General features: G+C 34.9%; 1 protein-coding gene across 6 annotated transcripts in view; it reads left to right on the forward strand.

Moving 5' to 3' along the window:
* The window catches only part of OMA1 (OMA1 zinc metallopeptidase), a 264,889-nt gene that overhangs the window by 31,792 nt on the left and 209,880 nt on the right, over positions 1-23,217 (forward strand). For all 6 annotated transcript variants that reach the window (XM_063613884.1, XM_063613885.1, XM_063613886.1 and 3 more), the window contains exon 8: positions 10,180-10,329. In XM_063613884.1, coding sequence (XP_063469954.1) covers positions 10,180-10,329 — 150 coding nt within the window. The remainder of the gene's footprint in view (positions 1-10,179; positions 10,330-23,217) is intronic.

Below are 23,217 nucleotides of genomic sequence, written 5' to 3' on the forward strand. Positions count from 1 at the left end.
TTTATTGTGCAAATTTGTGTTTTTATAGGAGTTCTTTTAATTTTTCATTTGGAAGGCATTTGTCATTATATAAATTATCAGAATGATTAATATAGAATTAGTAATAACTGGTAAGACCAACATGTAAATTAAGCATAGAATAACAAGCTGTTCAGTCATCAGCTGACAAAAGATGTCCTGTTAAGTATTGGATTTTTGGGGGTATGAATATTCATTTGTCACTGTAAAGAGCTTTTGACACTTTACAGTCATTATAGAAATGACTTTTTAAAAATTTCACAAGCAACTAAACTATCAGTTTTAATGTTTTCATAACAATTTCTTAAGTTTGGAAGAGAAAACTGATTTTCTTTTAGTGGTTCTTAACTGGGGTAGCCTTCTAGCATGACATTGTGTATGATTGTTTTTGATTGTCACAGTTATCGGGGAAGTGGGGGGAATTATTGATGTTTAATGGGAGGGAAATTGAGATAATAAATATCCTATAGTGGCCTGGAAAGCACTCACTGGGAGTAATCCCCAAAGCCTGTTTAGTGGCTCTTTTGGGAAACATGGCCTGCTAGTTTCTTCAAGTAACCTGAGATAACTGTGCCAATAGCACCATCTAGTGAGGGCATTAGGTAATAAGCAAAATCTACTTTTCATCACAGAAATGAGAACATTTCAAATTCTAAACTTTATTTAAAATAGTACCTTGTAGAATCATAGACTTTTAGAGCAGGAAGGAAAATTGGGGCTAATTTAATCTACCTTCTCATTTTACAGATAAGAAAACCAGAGTCTAAAGATGTGAAGTGATTTATCTAATAACCTATACCTAGTTAGTAGGAAGACCCTTAGTTCTTATTTTTCAGGTTAGTATTCTGAGCTTTCATCACAGCAAAGTATCTTTGTGTTTTATTTGGGTTACTGTTTTAGGTTCTTTGCTTAATGATTCCTTTAAGAAAGAAAAGAATCAGTAAGTAAGGAGACCATCTTATTTAATAGGTATGTTGTAAAGTAACTTTCATAATGCATACATTATTTGGAACTTAATTTTATCACCCAGAAAAATGAGACAGGCTTGTGTGTATTCATCTGATTTTTCATTGCTATGATTTCAGCTGTTGAGTCTTATGATAAAACTTTACCTAAGATAGAGGGAAAAAAGTAACATGAAAATTTATTAAAACTTTATTATATTTATTGGTAAAATGACCTGCTGGCAATCAAAAGATGCAGAAAATTGAACAAAAAATTAAGATTAAATGACCAACATATGTCTTTCATTTTAGTTGGAGCACATGAAGTATTTTTGGTAAGTTTTCTCTTGGTGTGAGGGATTGGCAAATACTGAGAATGGCTTAGCTGAAATTATCTCAAGATTATGTTGCATTTAGTTGGAAAAGAGCAATTTTAAATTATTTACTGGAAAAATGTTGTTTAGAGAATAAGTGGGTTACAAAATAAAATGAGCTTTAAGAAATGAATGCCATCAGCAATATTGGAAAATGATGAACCTATGGAAGTATGTGAGACTGAAATGAACTAGTTTCTGGTAGATGATGACAATGATGATGGTAGTGTATAATAATCAATAACATTTTTAATGTGCTGGGCACTGTCCTGAGTGTATTACATGTGTTTACTCTTTTGATCTTCATAACAACCCTGTGAGGTATAGGTAAACCTGAGGGATGGAGGAGTTAAGTAATTTGGCAAAGCTCTCATAGACAGTAAGGTTTCCCCTTCCCAAAGTGGAGGTACATTCATTTCTGAAAGGGAACTTTTCATCTTATATTTGCCTGCTGGAAACAATTTTGGTTTTCTGCAGTATTGCCTCTAAAATAATGATCATTTTTATATCTGTTTTGGTCCCTTTAAATCTTATAACAGCCTCAGTGTATTTTTCTAGCTGTAGGAGCCCAACTCCCCCTGCCACAATCCTTTGTAGTATTGTCTCAGATGATTATTTTACCTATCACATGTCTATGTGGAATACAGGAGAGGATGCTGCAATGACTGGGACAATTGTAGAGTGTTAATGGTTTCCTAAAAAAAGATTCAGATCCATTCAGTGTCAGGATTTACCTTTGGAAGGGGGTGATGGCTAACAGGAGCTTTGTTGGAGTGTCTAGTGAATACAGACAGCAAAATTCAGAGATACTTTTCATCTTTGCATTTCTAATGAAAACGTTGGCTACAGGTAATGGTACAGTTAGGCTTTTACTTGGTCTAGATCTATTTATACATATTTCTCTAGTATTGTTTTGGCATTGGGAAATGGTGAAATTATAAGAACGATTTTTATACTGCTGTATTCTTTATGAATATCATATCCCACTGAGTTTATAATTTAATAGTAGCAAATTCTTTCTCAATATGTTCCTTAATGCATATTCATATACATTTATATTCTCTGGATTGTACTAGAAACTTCTTGTAAATTCATGACATCATCACTTAGGACCAAACATGGCATTTTGCAATTACCATAGGCCTCCAGTTGCTCACCAGGGGAAAGGAAGGTAGGAATAGTGTCCACTATGTTCTGAGTCCTGGACTGGCTGCTTTGCAAGAATTATCACATTTTAACTTGATAGTTCACTGCTTTAATTTAGTTTTACAGATGAATCTGAGACTCCTAGAGACTAAATTATTGACCCAGGGGCAAAAACTCTGTCACCAGACTACTTGGGTTCAAATTATGGCTCTGTCACTTACTAGCTGTTTGAGCTTTGTCAAGTTATGTAGTCACCATGGATCTTGGTTTCTTCATTTAATCTGTAAAGTGAGGTTCCTAACAGTACTTACCACATGAGGTTGTTCTGAGGATTAAATGAGTTAATATAATGTGTTAATATTTGTAATACACTTAAAACAATGCCTGGCATGTGGTGTCATATAAGTGACTGCTAATAAATAAAATAATCAGCATTTTGAACCCAGATATTTCTGATTCTAAAACCTGTAGTCTTTCCATTATCTTAGTTTACAGTCTCAAAAAATATTCTAGGACCAAAGTATTTCACTGACACATATTTTGTTATGTTTCTCTGGCCAGCGGTAGCCATTATTAGTTCTGTTTTTAAGAAGGAAAGGTTACCTAGAGTCTAATTCTTTCTTCGTGTACTTACGGTTGCTTAATAAGTTATTTAGTTCAGTTCAACAATTTTATTGAAGCAATGAGTTAGACTGAATTAGTTGCTGTATTAGTCCATTTTCACAGTGCTGTAAAGAAATACCCAAGACTGGGTAATTTATAAAGGAAAGAGGTTTAATTGACTCACAGTTCTGCATGGCCGGGAAGGCCTCAGGAAACTTACAATCATGGTGGAAGGGGAAGCAGGTATGTCTTACATAGCGGAAGGAGAGAGAGAGTGTGTAAGAGCAGGGAAAACTGCCTTATAAAACCATCAGATCCCATGAGAACTCACTCAGTATCATGAGAACAGCATGGGGGAACTGCTCTCATGATCCAATCACCTCCTACCAGTCCCCTCCCTTGACACATGGGAATTACAATTTGGATTACAGTTGTTGATGAGATTTGGGTGGGGACACAGTCAAACCACATCAGTTGCTTAATAAGTTCTTAGTTTTCTACAGTACTTTTCTTGAAGCAAATGAGTTACACGTGATAAACTGAGTATTTATTTTAAAAATGTCTTTATTTTGGTCTATCATTGTTAATTTTTTTCTCTTTTTTAGTAAGTACATTTAACATGAGATCTACCCTCTTAAAGTTTTAATTTTACAATACATACTTAACTATAGGCACATGTTGTGTATCAGATCTCTAGATCTTATTCATTTTGCATAACTGAGACTTTATATCCATTGAATAGCAACTCCTCATTTACTCCTACTTCCAGTCCCTGACAAACATTATTCTATTCTCTACTTCTACAAGCTTGCTACTTTAGATACATACCACATGTAAGTGGAATCATGTAGTATTTGTCCATTTGTGACTGGCTTATTTCACTTAGCTTAATGTCCTCAAGGTTTATCCGTATTGTTGCGTATGACAGGATTTCCTTTTTTAAGGCCAAATAATATTTTGATGTATGTTTATACCACATTTTCTTAATCTGTTCATTTGTTGATCAACATTCAGGTTGTTTCCACATCTTGGCTATTGTGAATAATGCTGCAATGAATGTGGAGTGCAAATCCCTTTGAGATCCTGATTTCAACTCTTGGATAAATATCCAGAAGTAGGATTTCTGAATCATAGTGATAGTTCTTTTTAAAAATTTTTTGAGTAGTCTTCATACTGTTTTTCATAAAGTCCACACCATTTTATATTCTCACTGACAGTGTACAAGAGTTCCAGTTTCTTCACATCCTTGCCAACACTTACCTCTCTTTTTTTCAATAATAGATATCCTAACAGGTGTAAGGTGATATTTCATTGTGATTTCAGTTTGCATTTCCCTGATGATTAGTGATATTGAAAATTTTTTCTAATACGTGTTACCTACTTTTGAATGTCTTTTTTGAAGAAAAGTCTATTGAGGTCCTTTGCCTATTTTTTAAATTGGGTTTTTTGCTATTGAGTTGTAGAAATTCTTTATATGTTTTAGAAATTAACTGTTCATCAGATATTTGGTATACAAATGGTTTTTCCCATTCTGTAGATTGCCTTTCACTCTGTTTCCTTTGCTGTGCAGAGCTTTTTGGTAGTTCCACCTGTCTATTTTTGCCTTTTGTTTCCTGTGCTTTTGGTGTCATACTCACAAAATAATTGCCAAGACCAAAGTCATGAAACTTTTCCCTTATATTTTCTTCTAGGAGTTTTATAGTTTTAGGTCTTACGTTTAAATCTTTAATCCATTTTTTAGTTGGTTTTTGTGTGTAGTGTAAGATAAGGGTCCAGTTTCATTCTTTTGCATGTGAATATTCAGTTTTTCTAGCACCATTTGTTGAAGAGACTGCTCTTTCCTCATTGTGGGGGGTGTGTGTGTGTGTGTTTGTTTTTGAGACAAGGTCTTGCCCTGTTACCCAGGCTAGAGTGCAGTGATGTGATCACAGCTTACTCTAGCCTCGACTTCCCAGGCTCAGGTGATCCTCCCACCTCAGCCTCTTGGTGCACAGGCGTGTACCATCACACCTGCCTAATTTTTTGTAGAGACGGTTTCACCATGTTGCCCAGGTTGGTCTTGGACTCCTGGTCTCAAGCAATTCATGTGCCTCAGCCTCCCAAACTGCTGGGATCACAGATATGAGCCACCATGCGTGGCCTCCCGTTGTATATTTTTGGTACCCTCATCAAAGATCTGTATTTGTGTGGGCTTAATTTTGGGCTCTCTATTCTGTTCCATTCATTGAATGGTTATCTTTCTGCTAATACTATACTGTTTTAATTACTGTAGCTTTGTAATATATTTTGAAATCAGGAAGCATGATGCCTCTAGTCTTACTCTTTTTCAAGATTGCTTTGGCGATTTGGGGTTAGTTGTGGTTCCATATGAGTTTTAGGATCGTTTTTTTTTTGTTTCTATAAGAAAAGTGCCAATGGGATTTTCATAGAGATCTCATTGAGTCTGTAGATCACCTTGGGTGGTATGGATATTTTAACAGTATTAAGTCTTACAATCCATGAACATGGGATGTCTTTCCATTTATTTGAGTTGTCTTTAATTTCTTTCATCAGTTTTTTTTAAAATACTTTTTAGTGTAGAAGGCTTTCATCTCCTTAGTTTGGTTTAATAAGTATTTTATTCTTTTTAATGTTCCTGTAAGTGGAATTGTTTCTTAATTTCCTGTTTGGATAGTTTGTCGTTAGTGTGTAGAACGTAACTGATTTTTGTATGCTGATTTTTGTATCCTCACTTTACTGAATTTATTTATTAGTTCTAGCAGGGTTTTTTTGTGTGTGCGTGGAGTCTTTAGTTTTCTACTTATAAGATCATATCATCTGCATATCATTTTACTTCTTTCTTTCTGATTTAAATGCCTTTTATTTCTTTCTCTTGCCTAATTGCCCTGGCTAGGACTTCCAGTGCTGTATTGAACAGAAGTGGCAAGATTGGGCATTCTTGCCTTGTTCCTGGACTTAGAGGAAAAAATTTTTGTTTTTCACCATGAAGTGTGATGCTAGCTGTGGGCTTTTCATATATAGCTATAATTATGTCGAGATAATTTTTTTCTATTTCTAGTGTTTGAGAGTTTTTATTATGAAAGGATGTTTAATTTTGTCAAGTGCTTTTTTTGCATCTATTGAGATGATCATGTGTTTTTTAAATTCTGTTAATGTGGTATATCACATTAGTTGATTTTTGTATGTTGAACCATTCTTGATTACCAGGAAGAAATTCTCCTTGGTCATAGGTGTGATCCTTTTAATATGATCTTGAATTTGGCTTGCTAGTATTTTGTTAAGAATTTTTGTATTTACATTCATCAGGGATATTGGCCTGTAATTTTTTTTTTGTAGTGTCTTTGGCATAGGTATCAGGGTAATGCTCGTCTCATAAAATGAGTTTGGAAGTGTTCCTTCCTCAGTTTTTTGGAAGACTTTGAGAGTCATTTAATTCTTTAAATGTTTTTGGTGGCATTCACCAGTGAGTTCATCTGCTTCTGGGCTTTTCTTTGTTGGGAAGTTTTTTATTATTGATTCAATCTCATTAGTTATAGATTTGTTCATATTTCCTGTTTGTTTGTTATTCAGTCTTAGTGGGTTATATATTTCTTGGAGTTTATCCATTTCTTCTAGGTTATCCAATTTGCGGGCATGTAATTGTTCAGAGTAGTCTCTTATGATCCTTTGTATGGTATCAGTTATAATGGTATGTTGTAATGTGTCCTCTTTCGTTTCTGATTTTGTTCACTTGTCTTTTTTTTTCTTAATTACTCTAACGACTTGTCAATTTTGTAAATCTTTCCCCAAAAAGCTCTTAGTTTTAATTTTTTTCTATTTTTTTATTCTCTGTTTCCTTTACTTATGCTATAATCTTTATTATTTCCTTCCTTCTGTAAACTTTGGGCTTAGTTCTTTTTTTTTTTTTTTTTTGGTAGATGTTACAGGTATAAAGTTAGTTTATTTGCTTGCTTTCTTCTTTTTTTTAATGTAGGTGTTTATCATTATAAACTATCCTCTTAGAACTGCTTTTGCTGTATCCCATCAGTTTTGTTATATTGTGTTTTCATTTACATTTGTCTCAAAATCATTTTCTTTTTGTTTTTTTTTCCTTGACCCATAGGCTGTTCAGGAGTATGTTGTTTAGGAGTGTGCTTCAGAATTTCTGTTTAGTACTTTTTTACATTTTCTGGTCTTTATTGAAATTCTCACTTTGTTCATACATTGTTCTGACCTCATTGAGTGTCTTTATGATGGTTATTTTGAATTCTCTTGTTAGATAAGTAATGTATTTCTCTTTCATTAGGGTCAGTTTCTGAAGATTTATCTTTGATCCTTTGGTACATATTTCTCTGTTTATGTTTTTCACTCTTATTGTTGATATCTACACATTAGGAAAAAACAGCAACCTCTTAGCCTTTACAGACTGTCTTTGTACAGGAGAAGATCTTCACCAGTCAGCACGGCAGAGATTCCGAGAACCTCTCAAACTTTCATGCTACTCCAAAGTGCTGTCTTTGTTCTTAGTGGTGCCTAGGCGTCTAGGATCCTGTCTGGTCCATCTGGTCCATATGCTGGGTCCTATCAGTGTTACAAGACAGATGAGACAGAAGCCAGTCCCTTGGACAGCCCTCAGAAATGTTAGAATGTTGGACACGTGATCTACCTCTTCCCCGAGCCCTGCCCCAGGAGAAGCTGGGCTCTGGAGTTTCTCGCCAACTCATTTTATGCTGAGCTTCAGGGAGTGGTCATGGCAACTGCTTGTGTGCTTGTTCAAACTTCTGAACATTATCACTGGCCCCTAGACATCTAGAGTGTTCTAGATTCCATCTGTGCTACAAGGCTGGCAAGACAGAAGCGAGTTCCTAGGGCAGCGCTTAGAAAAGTTGGAATGTTAGATACACAAGCCAAGTTTTTCCTTCCCCAAGGAGTGGTGGGGAGCTAATTGCTCTCGCAGATTATGGCAAGAGGGTGTCTCCAGTTTTCTACCAGGTTTGATGTTGTTCATTTCGTACTTGTGCAGGTGCAGAAGGATTGCACCTAGTTTCAGGATTTCTCACAAAGGGAATTTGTGTATTATTGTTGAATCAGTGTGTTCTTGTGGGGAAGGAGGGTTCAGGGTGTCCTATTCTTCCATCTTGCTGACGTCACCCTGTTACTTATTTTTCCTAAATTGGAAAAATGTAAATAAAATACTCATTTTGGAAACAAAATTATCTGACTTTAGTGGGTCTTTGAACTGGGTTTGAGAAGTACAGACAAACTCAACACTCTTAACATTAAAGTAGATATCTCAAGTCCCCTTTTAATACTTTCAGCTTGGAATACTTTCTAGTCTGTTGGGATAATTAATTTTTTTCTATTTCTGCATATCAAATATTGCTTTAAAGATTCCCTTCAGCTGTGTTACTTAGAGATTGAATAGGGAAATATTTTGTCTTTTGATTAACAGTTTTAGGCTAAAAAAATTAGATAAGTATGCCTTTGGTTTGTATAGCACACAAACTTCATGTTAGATAATTCATGAATTTGTAGTCCATTCAAATGTTTATCTTCCAGTTTTCAGAGGGGTTTTTTGTTTGTGTTAGAATTCTTTCAAGTCATTTTATATTTTTATGAATTATTTGAAAAGAATACTTGTTAATCTCAGCTTGTACTTTTATTGTGTATGTGATTACCTATTATTGAGGGGCATAGTCTTGTGGATGTTTCTAATTTAGCATCAAATAATTATTTCTTTATAGATATATACGTTACATACGTATTTAACACACAAGCACACACACATCTTGCATATATGGATATGTATATGTGTACAAATATGAATCATATTTATGTTTGTTATATACATTTATCTTGTATATTCCTGTTTATATACATATAAACAGGTATATCCATATCTGTGCAGTAGTGTATAAAATACCTTGAATTCTTTTCAACTTAGAATATTCAGAGGTCTTAAGGAATTACATTTCTTTAAATATTGAATAAGATTTACTTGAATTTAAAATCTTTTATTTTGCTGACATTTGGAAATGTTTTAATGGTATTTGTTAAGAAATGATGTAGCATGGATGTTGACTAGCATGCAGTGTTCTATTAATATATTTGCCTTTTGGGGTTTCACAATTACACTATTGTAAACCTTTTTGAGAGTACATTTTAGTCAGTATAGTATATATATTTTTTCTTAGTTTTAATCAAAAATAAAATCATTGGGAAATATAATCACTTGTTTTCCAGTTACTTACTATAGAAAGAATAAGTTAAGAAATGTGAATAAATTGAACAAATTAATAAAATATTTGTTAATAATCCACCTTATGAAGGATTTAAAAATAATATTAATTATAAAATAATGCATTTTAATATAGTTTGGAAATAAAAGTCCTGCTCCCTCTCCACTATCAGATACCTCAGGTACATTCTTAGGGTAGCTACTGTTAACAGTTTCTTAAATAGCTTTTCAGATATGTTCTGTGCATATACAAGTATATATGTATGAGTATGTATATGAGTGTATGATGGAATTGTACATACACAAGATCTACATATATTCTTTTAAAAAGTACTAATGTACTCTTATATTGTATTTTTATAAGGTATTGTGTTTTATAAGGTATATGAATTAAATGTATTCTCCATATACATTGAGAAAATTGGATGAATTGATGTACACAATAAAAATGGCTTCTCTTTATGTTTATTTGAAGTTTTTTCCTGATTGTTCTAGTGGCATAGAAGTGAAGTTTCTTTAATACAGTTTAATAACAGATTATATTTTAAAACTTTATGAAAACAGAATTTTTAATTTGTGTAAAAGATTTTACCCTTAATACATGTTCTTAATATCCATCATACTGAAAATAGTGGGCTATCTTTGGTTAGCAGGGTTATTGTGAATGTTGTATATGGGAAGGGCAGGCATTCTGTTATTTCAGTACTGTGATACCATGCTGTTTGAGGTGGGTCTTTTTCTAAGCAATGGGCATGTTCTAGTTTTATTAAAATGATGATAGAAAATGACTTTAAAGCATGTAGTGACATAAAGTTGTATTTTTTAAAAAATCCTCAAAACTGAGCTCATTGTGTGGTTTTACTAATTTTGGTTTTAGGCTTGTGCAGACGTAAGAGCCAGTTCAGTGTTTTGGCAGCAAATGGAGTTTGTTGATAGCCTGCATGGCCAACCCAAGATGCCAGAATGGTTATCTACACACCCTTCTCATGGCAATCGAGTTGAGCACTTGGATAGACTTATACCTCAGGTGAGCTGACGCCGTACAAGGCGGGACATTATTTTTACTGTATCATTTATTTTTAATGCTCTCACTTCTTTTGCTTAGTAAAAGAGAGTTCTAGCCTATTAACTATTTTGATTACTATAATTATGGATTATCAGTTGTCAAAGAATTTGACTGAAAAGCAAAATTCTGCTTGTCTACAAGTCTTGGAGAGTAAATTACTATGTACAGTTGACTTTTCTTAATGGTGAAGGTTTAACTCCTTTAGTATGAGACTTTAATTTTAACTGACTTGATGAAAGTTTAAAACTCAAGGCATATTAAGTTTTTTAAACATGTTGATGATAATTTAATCTTTCCTTGGTGATTTAAGCTTTTTGTTAGAAATACCAGTTAATGAGTTGTACAAAAGTTTTGGGTCAAGTGGATATTAATTGTAGTAGTGGTACTGGAATTTGTTTTTTTAGGGAAAAAAAACTTCATGTTAGTTCGTTTCTGGTTGTTTATTTCTTTATGAAGATAAGAGTGAAGCATTTGCTCTCTGGCTTTTCTTTTTGTAGAATTCATAAGTGGGTCAAGCTGAGGCGGCTTTCTGCCAAGTAGTTTTCAGTATCCTCTGAAAATCTTTTGATTGTTGACATCATTCAGAATGTTTTTATGGTTTCCATATCAGGACAAAATGGATGTTAGGCATCTCTGAGCCAGGTTACACGCTCTCTTCTATCTCACTTGTATTAAATTTGATGGCTTGTTATGAAAGCAGAACACTTTTTAGCAATTTAAGAATTGGTTAAGGCACAGCACGACAGGAGTTCAAGACCAGCCTGGCCAACGGGGTGAAACCCTGTCTCTACTGAAAATACAAAATTAGGCAGGTGTGGTGGCATGCGCCTGTAATCCCAGCTACTCAGGAGATTGAGGCAGGAGAGTCACTTGAACCCTGGAGGCGGAGGTTGCAGTGAGCCGAGATCACGCCACTGCACTCCAGTCGGCGACAGGGTGAGACTCTGTCTCAAAGAAAAAAAAAAAAAAATGTATCTTTCAGTATGACTTTAAATTCAGCCCAACAAATATGGAGTACCTCTTAAAAGAAACAAATGGTGCTAGATGTGGGGGATGCAAAGAGGAATAAGACATGGTTCTTGATATTTACAGGATGCTAAGATACATAAAAAATGATTATTAGTACAAAGATATGATTTATCATAAGAAAAATAAAAACAGTGGTATGCAGTTTGGAGGAAGATGAATCTGCATCTAGTTTGGGATAAGAAACTAGTGCAAGATTTATTCATTCATTAAGTCGATCAATATTTATTGATACTTACTGATTAATCTACTATTCTGTATTCTATTGCTGGGGAATGAGCAAGGAACAAAACAGTCTGTTCTCTTGGAGTTAACATTCTAGTTAGGTAATGCAAATAAGAAACAAACATATAGTATGCCAAGCAATAATAAGTACCTTGAGAAAAAAAGCAGGTTAAAAGTATTAGAGGAGGTGGGCAGCAGAGAAGGGGTACTAGTCTATGTTCTGTTGTCAAGGAAGGCCTCACTAATCAGAATCTGGAAGGAAGCGCGGGAGCAAGTCCTTTAGCTGTCTGGAGGGAGAGAGAGCCTTTCAGGCTGAGGAAGCAGCTGATGCAGAGAACCTAAAGTCAGCGTATGTTTGATGTGTTCAAGGAATAGCAAGGAAGACTTTGGGGCTGAATGGAGTAAGGGAAGGGAAGAACAGTTCAAGATGAGGTGAAAGGGGACCAGACCACGAAGGATCTTCTAAGCCATTGTAAGGACTTGACTTTCACTTCAAGTGATAGGGGAAGCTAGTTGAGGATATTGAGCAGAGGAGTGACTTGATTTGACTCGTGTTTTATTGTGATCACTGGCATTATTGTGTGGAGAATAGACTAGTCGGGCAACGGTGGAGTCAGGGAGATTTTTTAGGAGACCCTTATAATCCTGGTAGGAGATGATGGTGGCTTGGACCAAGATATCTGGTAGCAGAAAATGGGGAAAGAATCAGTCAGATTCTGGATATATTTTGAAAGGAGTGATGACAGGATTTGTTGATAATTTAGGCATACTTTGTGCCTTTTGTGAGCATTGAGGACAGCCAAGCATGGCTTCTTAACACCTATTTTAGTTTGTTCAGGTTGCAATAACAAAATACCATAGACTGGGTGGCTTATAAACAACAGAAACTTACTTCTCACAGTTTGGAAGGCTGTGAAGTCTTAGATCCAATTTCCAACAGATTTGGTGTCTGGTGAGGGCCCACTTCCCAGCTCATAAACAGCCATCTTCTCCTTGAAACCTCACATGGTAGAAGGGGCAAAGGAGTTCTCAAAAGCCTCTTTTATAAGGGTGCTAACCCATTCATGAGGGCTCCACCCTTATGACAATCGCCTCCCAAAGGCGCTTACCTCCTGATACCATCATATTGGGAGTTGAAATTTCAACATATAAATTTTGGCGGGACACAGACATTCACTCTATATCAGCACCTATCTTAACTAGATTTCATTTATATTCTTAATTTGAAAAAAAATATTTGAGAAAGAAATAGCAGTGAAATTTACCTGATATAATATGTAGTAATTATTCCTCTTAAAAGGGCAGTATAGGCATGGGACATTATGTATTTCTTCAGTAACTGACTTGTACTGAGGATCACTGACTGTAAGAGGGTCCTTCATGCTATCCAAGGCCCCCGGGACTTTATCACATCCTGGGAGACCTGGGCCTGTCTCTAAAGCAATAATAACAATATGATTTTCTCTTGGATTTTTTTTCTTTTTATTTTTGCTCAGTGAAATTCTAAAAATATGTGGTTTGTTTAATTAGATAATAAATTCTGTTAGCCAACTTTTCATGTGAAGACTCCTAAACTCTGAGTTGTCATTTCATCATCAAATTACTAAGCATCTTCAGAGAGGTAAAAACTGTGTTTTAGAGATGTCTTTAAAATAATAATGAATTGATTAGTGAGTAGGAAGAAAAATGGCTAGAGAAACAAATGTTATTTGGGAGCCAATGATGAAGACAAAGACGTGAAACATTTTTCTTCTAAAAATAAACTATCCTAGTTCAGAAACTTAATTTGAAAACCTCATATAATTTCTTATATTCCCCACCCCAAGTGATTAAATTCAATTTGAAAGTAATAAAACTCTATTGCTATATTGGGAATAACTCAGTGGTTGAAGTGAAACTGATAGTACAAGGGTATATTGTTAATTAGAATATACAGTCATAACTCAAAGATTGGAATTCCCTATTATTGTAGTCTAATTTCTGATATATAATGAAAGAAGGCAGTTTCTCAGGCAGTATATAGAATTATGTGAGCCTATATACTACTACTACATTTTAAAATTATATTTTATGTAGCATGCTCTAGTGAGTATGTTATGTTCTACCTAAGGTTCCTGTCCTTTGACATCTCTAGCAGTATGGTGAAGTTATGTTCCCCTCAAAGGCAGTTGAGAACACAGCACTAGAGAGCACAGACAAATCGAGGCCAGAGATGAAGATTTCAGGGTTTCAGAGTCATCTAAAAAGAAGTGATAGTTGAAGCAATGAGAATGGATGAGTTCATATAGGAAGTGATTAGAGAAAAAGATCAAAGTAACAGTGTTACATATTTTCCACATTTAATGGGTGGGAGGAAGACAGAGCCTGTGTTGGATCAGATTCATAGGAGAACCAAAAAAGCAGGATTCTGTGGTTCTGTGATTAGAACAGAAATTTTGGTCATTTTGATTTTTAAACTTTAGCTTATTGAAGATTATATATTTTTATTTCTTATTGGATCCCTTGCATATCATCACAAAAATGTATTGTTTCTTACTATAGCTTATCGACTTTTAAAATGTTTTAAATTTACACTTTATGCGTTCAACAAGTATTTATCAGTCACCTGTTATATGCCAGGTTGTAGGTGATGTGAAATAAATAGACAAAAATCCCTGTCCTCATGAAGCTTATTCTGCAGTAAAGGGAGACAGTAAATTCGGTGCTGGGGGCGGGAGTAGGGCGCAGTGGGGAGGGAGAGGCAGCTCTCTCATGTCTCTTCTTATAAAGCTACTAATCCTATTGGATCAGGACCCCACCCTTCAGACCTCATTAAACCTTAGTTACCTCCTTTTAGGCCTTATTTCCAAATACAGTTACACTGGAGGTTGGGACTTCAAAATATGAATTTTAGAGGAACACATGAGTCCTTAGCAGACAGTTATGTGTGAGCAGAGATGGGAGGGTTGCAGGAATAGCAGTGTAAAATGGGGTCATTCAGCAATCAAAGAAGGTTTCATTGAGAAGCTGATACTTGAACACAGATTTGAAATAAGTGAAGGAACCAGGCTTGTGGCTGTCTTGGGGAAGAGTACAAGGCTGTGGGGCAGGAGCAACAAGAAGAAAACCAGTGTGGGTGGAATGGGGTGAGCAAGGGAAGCGGGAGAGCGTGGGCCTTATCACCCCTGTAAGGACTTTGGCATTTGTTCACAGAGATGGGACACTAGTGGAGGGATTTGAGCAGAGGACTGAAGGAGTGACAAGGTCAGTTATGTTTGAAAACGATGTGATCTATGGCTCCTGCAAAACAGTACCATAATATAATTTTGGATCATTTTAACATAATATATTGTTCAGAAAATAGATGAGTTCCTTTCTTGCTTTAAGTCAAGATAACCCATCACATTAGAAAAAAAAGCAAACCTTTGCTTTTTTAAATGTGAATTTCAAGATAAAACATGTATACATTGCCTAAATATAATCTTGTGATCCATTAGCATTTAAAAAGGATAAATACAGGTTTGTAGCAATATTACTTGTAGTTAATAAGCTGATATGTTATAATTTTATTTACTTGAAATAATCAGTTAAACACATATTCCACATATTTTGGTTATCATAACAACTTGGATGAAAAAATGAAGGGCAGATGTTGTATCAATTTCTTGATGTTTAATAGTATGACAGTTTTAAAATTATAGTTACACTGTTCAGACTTTATGTATATTATAATTTGTCCTTGAAAGATACCTTATTTAACTTTTTTCTATAAAGATTGTTATAAAATATGAATAGATGTGAATAAGAGAAATCTGCTTCAAAGATTTATTTTAAAACTGAAAACATTTAGACTGAATTTCTTATTCTCCACTTCACTTATCAACCCTGTTTCTCTCCACTATCCCCTCTTTGTTGGGTGAAGGGTATGGAGAATGATAGAACGTATAGGAAAAATATTTAATTTGAACTTACTCATTGTTTATGGTTATGTTTATAATCATAATTTGAATAGGATATATTTTTAAATGTTTTTAGAGCTTTCAATTCTGGCTTTATTCAGAAACTTTAAAAAATCTTTATCAAATTCACTTCATTCAATTTTTAGATAACAATCACTTGGTGGCTGCATTCATATTAATCTCATTTTATTTTGAATCCTTTACACTTTCAGGAAGCTAGGGGTTTGAACTCGTATAAATCATTCTTACACGTTTATAATTGGACAAAGTAAATGAATAAATCATTAATATTATACATCTCATGAGCAGAAAATATGAGAGGGTTTAACATTGAAGTGAAATGTTGTTGGCCAGTGTACACAAACATACACTGTTCACCTTACCGAATTTCGTTTTGTCTGACATAGAGAGTGTTGAGGAAAAGGCAAATATCATAGCAGCTACTGTAATTGAATTGGCTTCTGAATCATATAAAGCCAGGAAGTCTGACAGTAACATCGTCTAAACCCTTAAAAAAACATTATGGTGCATGTGATGTGTATCTACTTGAGGTTGAAATGAATGGGCTATTAGAAAAAATTGCTTTTGTGGGGAAAGGGGAAAGTAATGATATTTTAGAAAAACATGCTAAAAAATAGAGGTGATTTTTTTCCCCCTTGAAATGTCTTGCTTTCTGTTTTCAAAGGAAGCTTTTAATCCAGTCGTGAAGACTCTCTGGCATTAGTTTTTTTCCATTTTTTTCTTTTTTTTTTAAAACTTACTTTTATTTTTTGTGAATAAGTAATTGACGTTTTACTTGATATGTAATACCTGTCAGAATACTGATGGGTATTAGCAGTTGTTTCGTAAATACTTTAGTTGTTACTGGGAATAAATATAGCCAGTTTTTTTTAATACAAGTGTTTATTTTTTATTTATGTTAACTAATTTTTAAAATTTTTATATATTTATGGAGTCCAGCGTGATGTTTCAATATCTGTATACATTGTGTAGTGGTTAAATCAAACCAACTAACATATTAATCACTTCAGGTACTTACTTTTTGTGGCAAGAATGTTTAAAATCTATTCTCTTAGCAATTTTCAAATATACAATACATTTTTATTAACTGTAGTAACAATGCTGTATAGTAGATCTCCAGAAGCTACTTTTCCTAACTGAAAGTTTGTACTTTTTAATATCCGTCTATCTATCTATTTATCTATCTATCTATCTGTCTAGAGTCTGGCTTTGTTCCCTAGGCTGGAGTGCAGTGGTGGAATCATAGCTCACTGCAGCTTTGAAAGTCCTGGGCTAAAGCAGTTCTCCCACTTCAGCCTCCAGAGTAGCTAGGACTATAGGAATGTGCCACAATGCCTGGCCTTTTTTTTTTTTTTTTTTTTTTTGTGGAGATGTGGTCTTGCTACGTTGCACAGGCTGGCGAAACTTCATACGTTTTGACCAACACCTCCCGATTCCTACTCCCCGATCCCCAGCCTGTGGTAATCATTGTTCTACTCACAATTTCTCTGAGTTGGACTTTTTTAGATTCCATATATAAGTGAGACCATATACTATTTTTCTTTCTGTACCTGGCTCATTTCACTTAGCATAATGTCTTCCAGATTTATCCATACTGTTGCAAATGGTAGGATTTTATCATGTTCATATTTTAGGAATGGTTGATTATAAAATGTTTTTATAGGTTTGTTTGAAAACCTTTCCTAATTATTTTATCATTCCAGAGGATGATTGTCCTATGTCAAGGTGGCCTTAATTTTTAATTTTTTATATTTACTTTAAATTATTTACTTCAGTTATTTATACTTATTTACTTTAGAACACTTCAAAAATTAGTCAGACTCCAATTTCCATTGCAGTGTTTGTGAAAAGAAATGAAATGAATTAAAGAATAATTTTTTTAAAAGGTGAAATCATGAATCATTCAAATATAAAATGAACACATCTCTGAGATTTTATTTAACTCATTAATGAGGGAAACTGTAATATGTTACAACTAGTTCAAAAGAGAATTCAAGAAACATAGATATATAGGCAATAAGGAATGCTGAAATGACTTAGAGATTTCCTTTATAGAGTTTTTGTTCTGTTAATAAGTAGCTATATAGGCATTATCCTTGTTGTATTTCTTTTCTGTCTTTTAAAGTAGTTACCCACTATTCTCACTAATTTCTGTTAAATCTATTGCATAGTGAGTCTTTGGATTAGGGCCATTAGGCCTTCTGAAAAGTATATGCTTGCTTTTAGAAATTAAGGGAGAGAGTTGGAAATAGAGGTGGTAGTAAAGGGACTAGTTTCATTTTCCAGGAGAAATATTTAAAATTTAAACCTCTCGTGAGCCATTTAGAACTAAAAACATAGTTGTAAAATCAAGGGTGAAGTTATAGGAATGCAAAAATGGTAGAGGAGAATGGAAGACAATAGAAAAGGTTTTTTTTTTTAACTTTTAGTTTTACCATTATTATAAATGTTTAAAACACATGTCAAGATAGAGAATAATTTGAATAGCTTAATGAGCCCCTATTTTTTCACTCACTGATACTGAACAGTATAATCCTTTTGTACACTTGCTTCATCTGTCCCATCTCTCTGTTTTTCTCAGAAGTATTTTGATATAAAGCCCAGATATCAGGGCTTTATAGGGGAGGAGAAAATAATTTTCTCTCTATGCTTCATAGTTCTTAGTTGAGATGAACCCCTGTATTAAAAGACAGATTAACAAGAGGGAAATGGAAGCTTTTTAGCATATATACTTCCTGTATACCTGGGAGATACCCATGGAATGAATAATTCTCTAAGAGGTGGCTTTGAGTTCAGGCGTAAATACCATCTTCAGCTGAAACTAAGACAGAAAGGTGTAGGGAAAGCCACGTTGTGGAGAGGTGGTCAGGAAAAGCAGTGAGCAAGGATAAGATTTGTTAGGTAGATTGTACCTTCTTTGTTGATAAGAGTTTCCAGTGATTTAGAGTCATCTTTATCTTCCTGGTACAGAGAGGGAGACCACACTTGCAGATTAGAGATTTCCTTCATAGCTACATATTTCTCTGAGAAAAGGGTAACTTCTTCCTGTTTTCAGAACTTCCCCTGTGTCTGCTATTGCCCAAAATAATTAGTAGAAAATAACTCTTATGCTAAAGAGGCATATTTGGGGTTTGGCATAGTCTGGTCTCCTTCAGTCTTATTTTGGAATGATATGTCCTGAACTCCGTCAACTTTAGTATGCATTTCAGAAAGTAGTATCATTTTCTTCCATAATCATAATATTATCATGCCTAAGGAAACTCATAGTAATTCCTTAAAATTACATATTCTGTCTACATCAGATTTCTGTATCTCAGCAGTGTTAGAGTTGGCCTGTTTAAATTAGGATACTTCATGATCTACACATTGCATTTGGTCCTTACATCCCTAAAGTCCTTTTGACTTTAGGACAGTACACCCCTCCCTTTTGTTTTGTTTGTTTTAAAACTTGTCATTGAATTGGTGAGTACATATAATCCCACATTGTAGATTCTGGATTAACTTGATTGCTTCTTCGTGGTATTTCTAACTTGTTTCTATATACCTGTAAATAGAGATTAAATTTTGGGAAGGATATTTTATAGGTGATGCAACTAAGCTTCATAGTGCTTTGCATTGGAAGTCTCTTAATACCTGGCTGCCCCACATCTGGTGATGCTGAAGGCCATCAGTGGGTTGGATGGTGATGGCCTGGTTCTTTGTTTGTAAAGGTGGTTTTCTTCCTTGTGGCCAGCAAGTGATTGTGGGGTGATAATTTAGCACCACCCTGCAAATAATCAGTTTTCAAACAACCTGAAAACTGTGTCTTCATGAGAAATCCACGTAGAATCTATTTAGAACTCAGACCAGCCAAATTAACCCTAATGGAATAAAAGATGTTGCAGACACTTTTCTCTTATTCAGGAATAGACTTAAGAGGTAGGTAAGAGAGACTTTTAAAAAATCAGAACGGTTAAGTGTACAAGAGTTAGAAAAACAGAGTTGAAAGGAAAAATGAGGATAATCTTATTTAAAAGATTATTGAGTATCTAAGTGCCTTTAATAACTCCACAAGGACCCTCATGTAAACTAAATTCAGCAGCAGCAACACAAAACAAAGCCTCTGAAATACTCATTGTTCTGCAGTGAGATAAGCTTTAAAGAGCAGAAATATGAAAAACAAAACGAAATCTCAGGTCAAACTTAAAAATGTTACTTTATGGGAGAGGACAGGCAAGGTGGCTAGAACATAGAAGCAGTGCCACCTGAAGCTGGCATGATAAGATTGATTTAACTGCACTGAAAGTGACAGAAGCTGAAAGAGTGACTTTACAAATGTAAGATAAATCCATTTCAGAAAATTGTTAAACTTGTGAATTCAACAGAGAAGCTGTAAAACTTTCGGTGGAGGCTGTAAAGAGCAGAACTGATACCCCAGAGCAAAGACTCATTGATGTGGAAGATAGAGGAACATAGCACAACCAAATTAAAATGCCCAAAGCCAAAAAAAAAAGTCTAAAAAAATGAAAGAATATTGAAAAGGCACCAGGAAATCCAAGCTGCATATAACAATGGGAAAGATACATTTGTACATGTCTTCGTTTCTTTGATTGTGGTTTCTGTATCACATTTTTTTATTTAGTTAACATTTCTCAAGATGGGTTTTTAGGAGATTCCCAGAGTATCATCCATGAGAAGCCCTGAAATGACAAGCTTAGATATTTAAACTTATGAAGTGTTTAATCTTCATTGCAAAGACAGGCTCTTACAAGCTACCTAGGTAAAAAGACAAAACTTAAAGACATACAAGAGTAAGAATGACTTTGGACCTTGCTTTTCATAAGTATAAGGAAGATATTTCTTTCCTCCTAAGTTCTTACACTTCTTGCTGTTGGAGGAAGTGTAAGAGTTTAGGAGGAAAGAAACAAAACAAACAAAAAACAATGGAACTAATACACTTTGGTATATCTAGAAAAACTAACTTTTTTTTTTTTTATGGTAGAAGATGCTTAGTAAATGAAACACATAGGACAATATATCAGTGAAGTGCTTGGTTGCAACAGTGCTCTTTCCAGAATCTACTGACAATCAGGAATTAGATAAAATGTACAGTTTTGTTTGTTTAAATATAATTATAACTAGCTTGCACCCTGCCATTGTTAGAAAACAACAGATCAAGTAAGGAACTACCAAATAATTCAGCTGAATAATATGAAAAATAAAATTTAAGTGGCATAAGAAACTAAATCCTAAAAAAAGGAATGTATTTTCTTTTTTTTATTATTATTATACTTTAAGTTTTAGGGTACATGTGCACAACGTGCAGGTTTGTTACATATATATACATGTGCCATGTTGGTGTGCTGCACCCATTAACTCGTCATTTAACATTAGGTATATCTCCTAATGCTATACCTCCCCCCTCCCCCCACCCCACAACAGGCCCCGGAGTGTGATGTTCCCCTTCCTGTGTCCATGTGTTCTCATTGTTCAATTCCCACCTATGAGTGAGAACATGTGGTGTTTGGTTTTTTGTCCTTGTGATAGTTTGCTGAGAATGATGGCTTCCAGCTTCATCCATGTCCCTACAAAGGACATGAACTCATCATTTTTTATGGCTGCATAGTATTCCATGCTGTATATATGCCACATTTTCTTAATCCAGTCTATCATTGTTAGACATTTGGGTTGGGTCCAAGTCTTTGCTATTGTGAATAGTGCTGCAATAAACATACATGTGCATGTGTCTTTATAGCAGCATGATTTATAATCCTTTGGGTATATACCCAGTAATGGGATGGCTGGGTCAAATGGTATTTCTAGTTCTAGATCCCTGAGGAATCGCCACACTGACTTCCACAATGGCTGAACTAGTTAACAGTCCCACCAACAGTGTAGAAGTGTTCCTATTTCTCCACATCCTCTCCAGCACCTGTAGTTTCCTGACTTTTTAATGATCTCCATTCTAACTGGTGTGAGATGGTATCTCATTGTGGTTTTGATTTGCATTTCTCTGATGGCCAGTGATGATGAACATTTTTTCATGTGTCTTTTGGCTGCATAAATGTCTTCTTTTGGGAAGTGTCTGTTCATATCCTTCGCCCACTTTTTGATGGGATTGTTTGTTTTTTTCTTGTAAATTTGTTTGAGTTCATTGTAGATTCTGGATATTAGCCCTTTGTCAGATGAGTAGATTGCAAAAATTTTCTCCCATTCTGTAGGTTGTCTGTTCACTCTGATAGTTTCATTTGCTGTGCAGAAGCTCTTTAGTTTAATTAGATCCTCTTTGTCAATTTTAGCTTTTGTTGCCATTGCTTTTGGTGTTTTAGACATGAAGTCCTTGCCCATGCCTATGTCCTGAATGGTGTTGCCTGGGTTTTCTTCTAGGGTTTTTATGGTTTTAGGTCTAACATTTAAGTCTTTAATCCATCTTGAATTAATTTTAGTATAAGGTGTAAGGAAGGGATCCAGTTTCAGCTTTCTACATATGGCTAGCCAGTTTTCCCAGCACCATTTATTAAATAGGAATCCTTCCCCCATTTCTTGTTTTTGTCAGGTTTGTCAAAGATCAGATAGTTGTAGATATGTGGCATTATTTCTGAGGGCTCTGTTCTGTTCCGTCAGTCTATATCTCTGTTGTGGTACCAGTACCATGCTGTTTTGGTTACTGTAGCCTTGTAGTATAGTTTGAAGTCAGGTAGGGTGATGCCTCCAGCTTTGTTCTTTTGGCTTAGGATTGACTTGGTGATGCGGGCTCTTTTTTGGTTCCATATGAACTTTGAAGTAGTTTTTTCCAATTCTGTGAAGAAAGTCATTGGTAGCTTGATGGGGATGGCATTGAATCTATAAATTACCTTGGGCAGTATGGCCATTTTCCCGGTATTGATTCTTCCAACCCATGAGCATGGAATGTTCTTCCATTTGTTTGTATCCTCTTTTATTTCCTTGAGCAGTGGTTTGTACTCCTTGAAGAGGTCCTTCACATCCCTTGTAAGTTGGATTCCTAGGTATTTTATTCTCTTTGAAGCAATTGTGAATGGGAGTTCACTCATGATTTGGCTCTCTGTTTTTCTGTTATTGGTATATAAGATTGCTTGTGATTTTTGCAGATTGATTGTGTATCCTGAGACTTTGCTGAAGTTGCTTATTAGCTTAAGGAGATTTGGGGCTGAGATGATGGGGTTTTCTAGATAAACAATCATGTCTTCTGCAAACAGGGACAATTTGACTTCCTCTTTTCCTAATTGAATACCCTTTATTTCTTTCTCCTGCCTGATTGCCTTGGCCAGAACTTCCAACATTATGTTGAATAGGAGTGGTGAGAGAGGGCATCTCTGTCTTGTGCCAGTTTTCAAAGGGAATGCTTCCAGTTTTTGCCCATTCAGTATTATATTGGCTGTGGGTTTGTCATAAATAGCTCTTACTATTTTCAGATACGTCCCATCAATACCTAATTTATTGAGAGTTTTTAGCATGAAGGGCTGTTGAATTTTGTCAAAGGCGTTTTCTACATATATTGAGATAATCATGTGGTTTTTGTCTTTGGTTCTGTTTATATGCTGGATTACATTTATTGATTTGCATATGTTGAGCCAGCCTTGCATCCCAGGGATGAAGCCCACTTGATCGTGGTGGATAAGCTTTTTGATGTGCTGCTGGA

The sequence above is a fragment of the Symphalangus syndactylus genome, chromosome 19 (assembly GCF_028878055.3).
Source record: "Symphalangus syndactylus isolate Jambi chromosome 19, NHGRI_mSymSyn1-v2.1_pri, whole genome shotgun sequence".
Classification (NCBI taxonomy): domain Eukaryota; kingdom Metazoa; phylum Chordata; class Mammalia; order Primates; family Hylobatidae; genus Symphalangus; species Symphalangus syndactylus.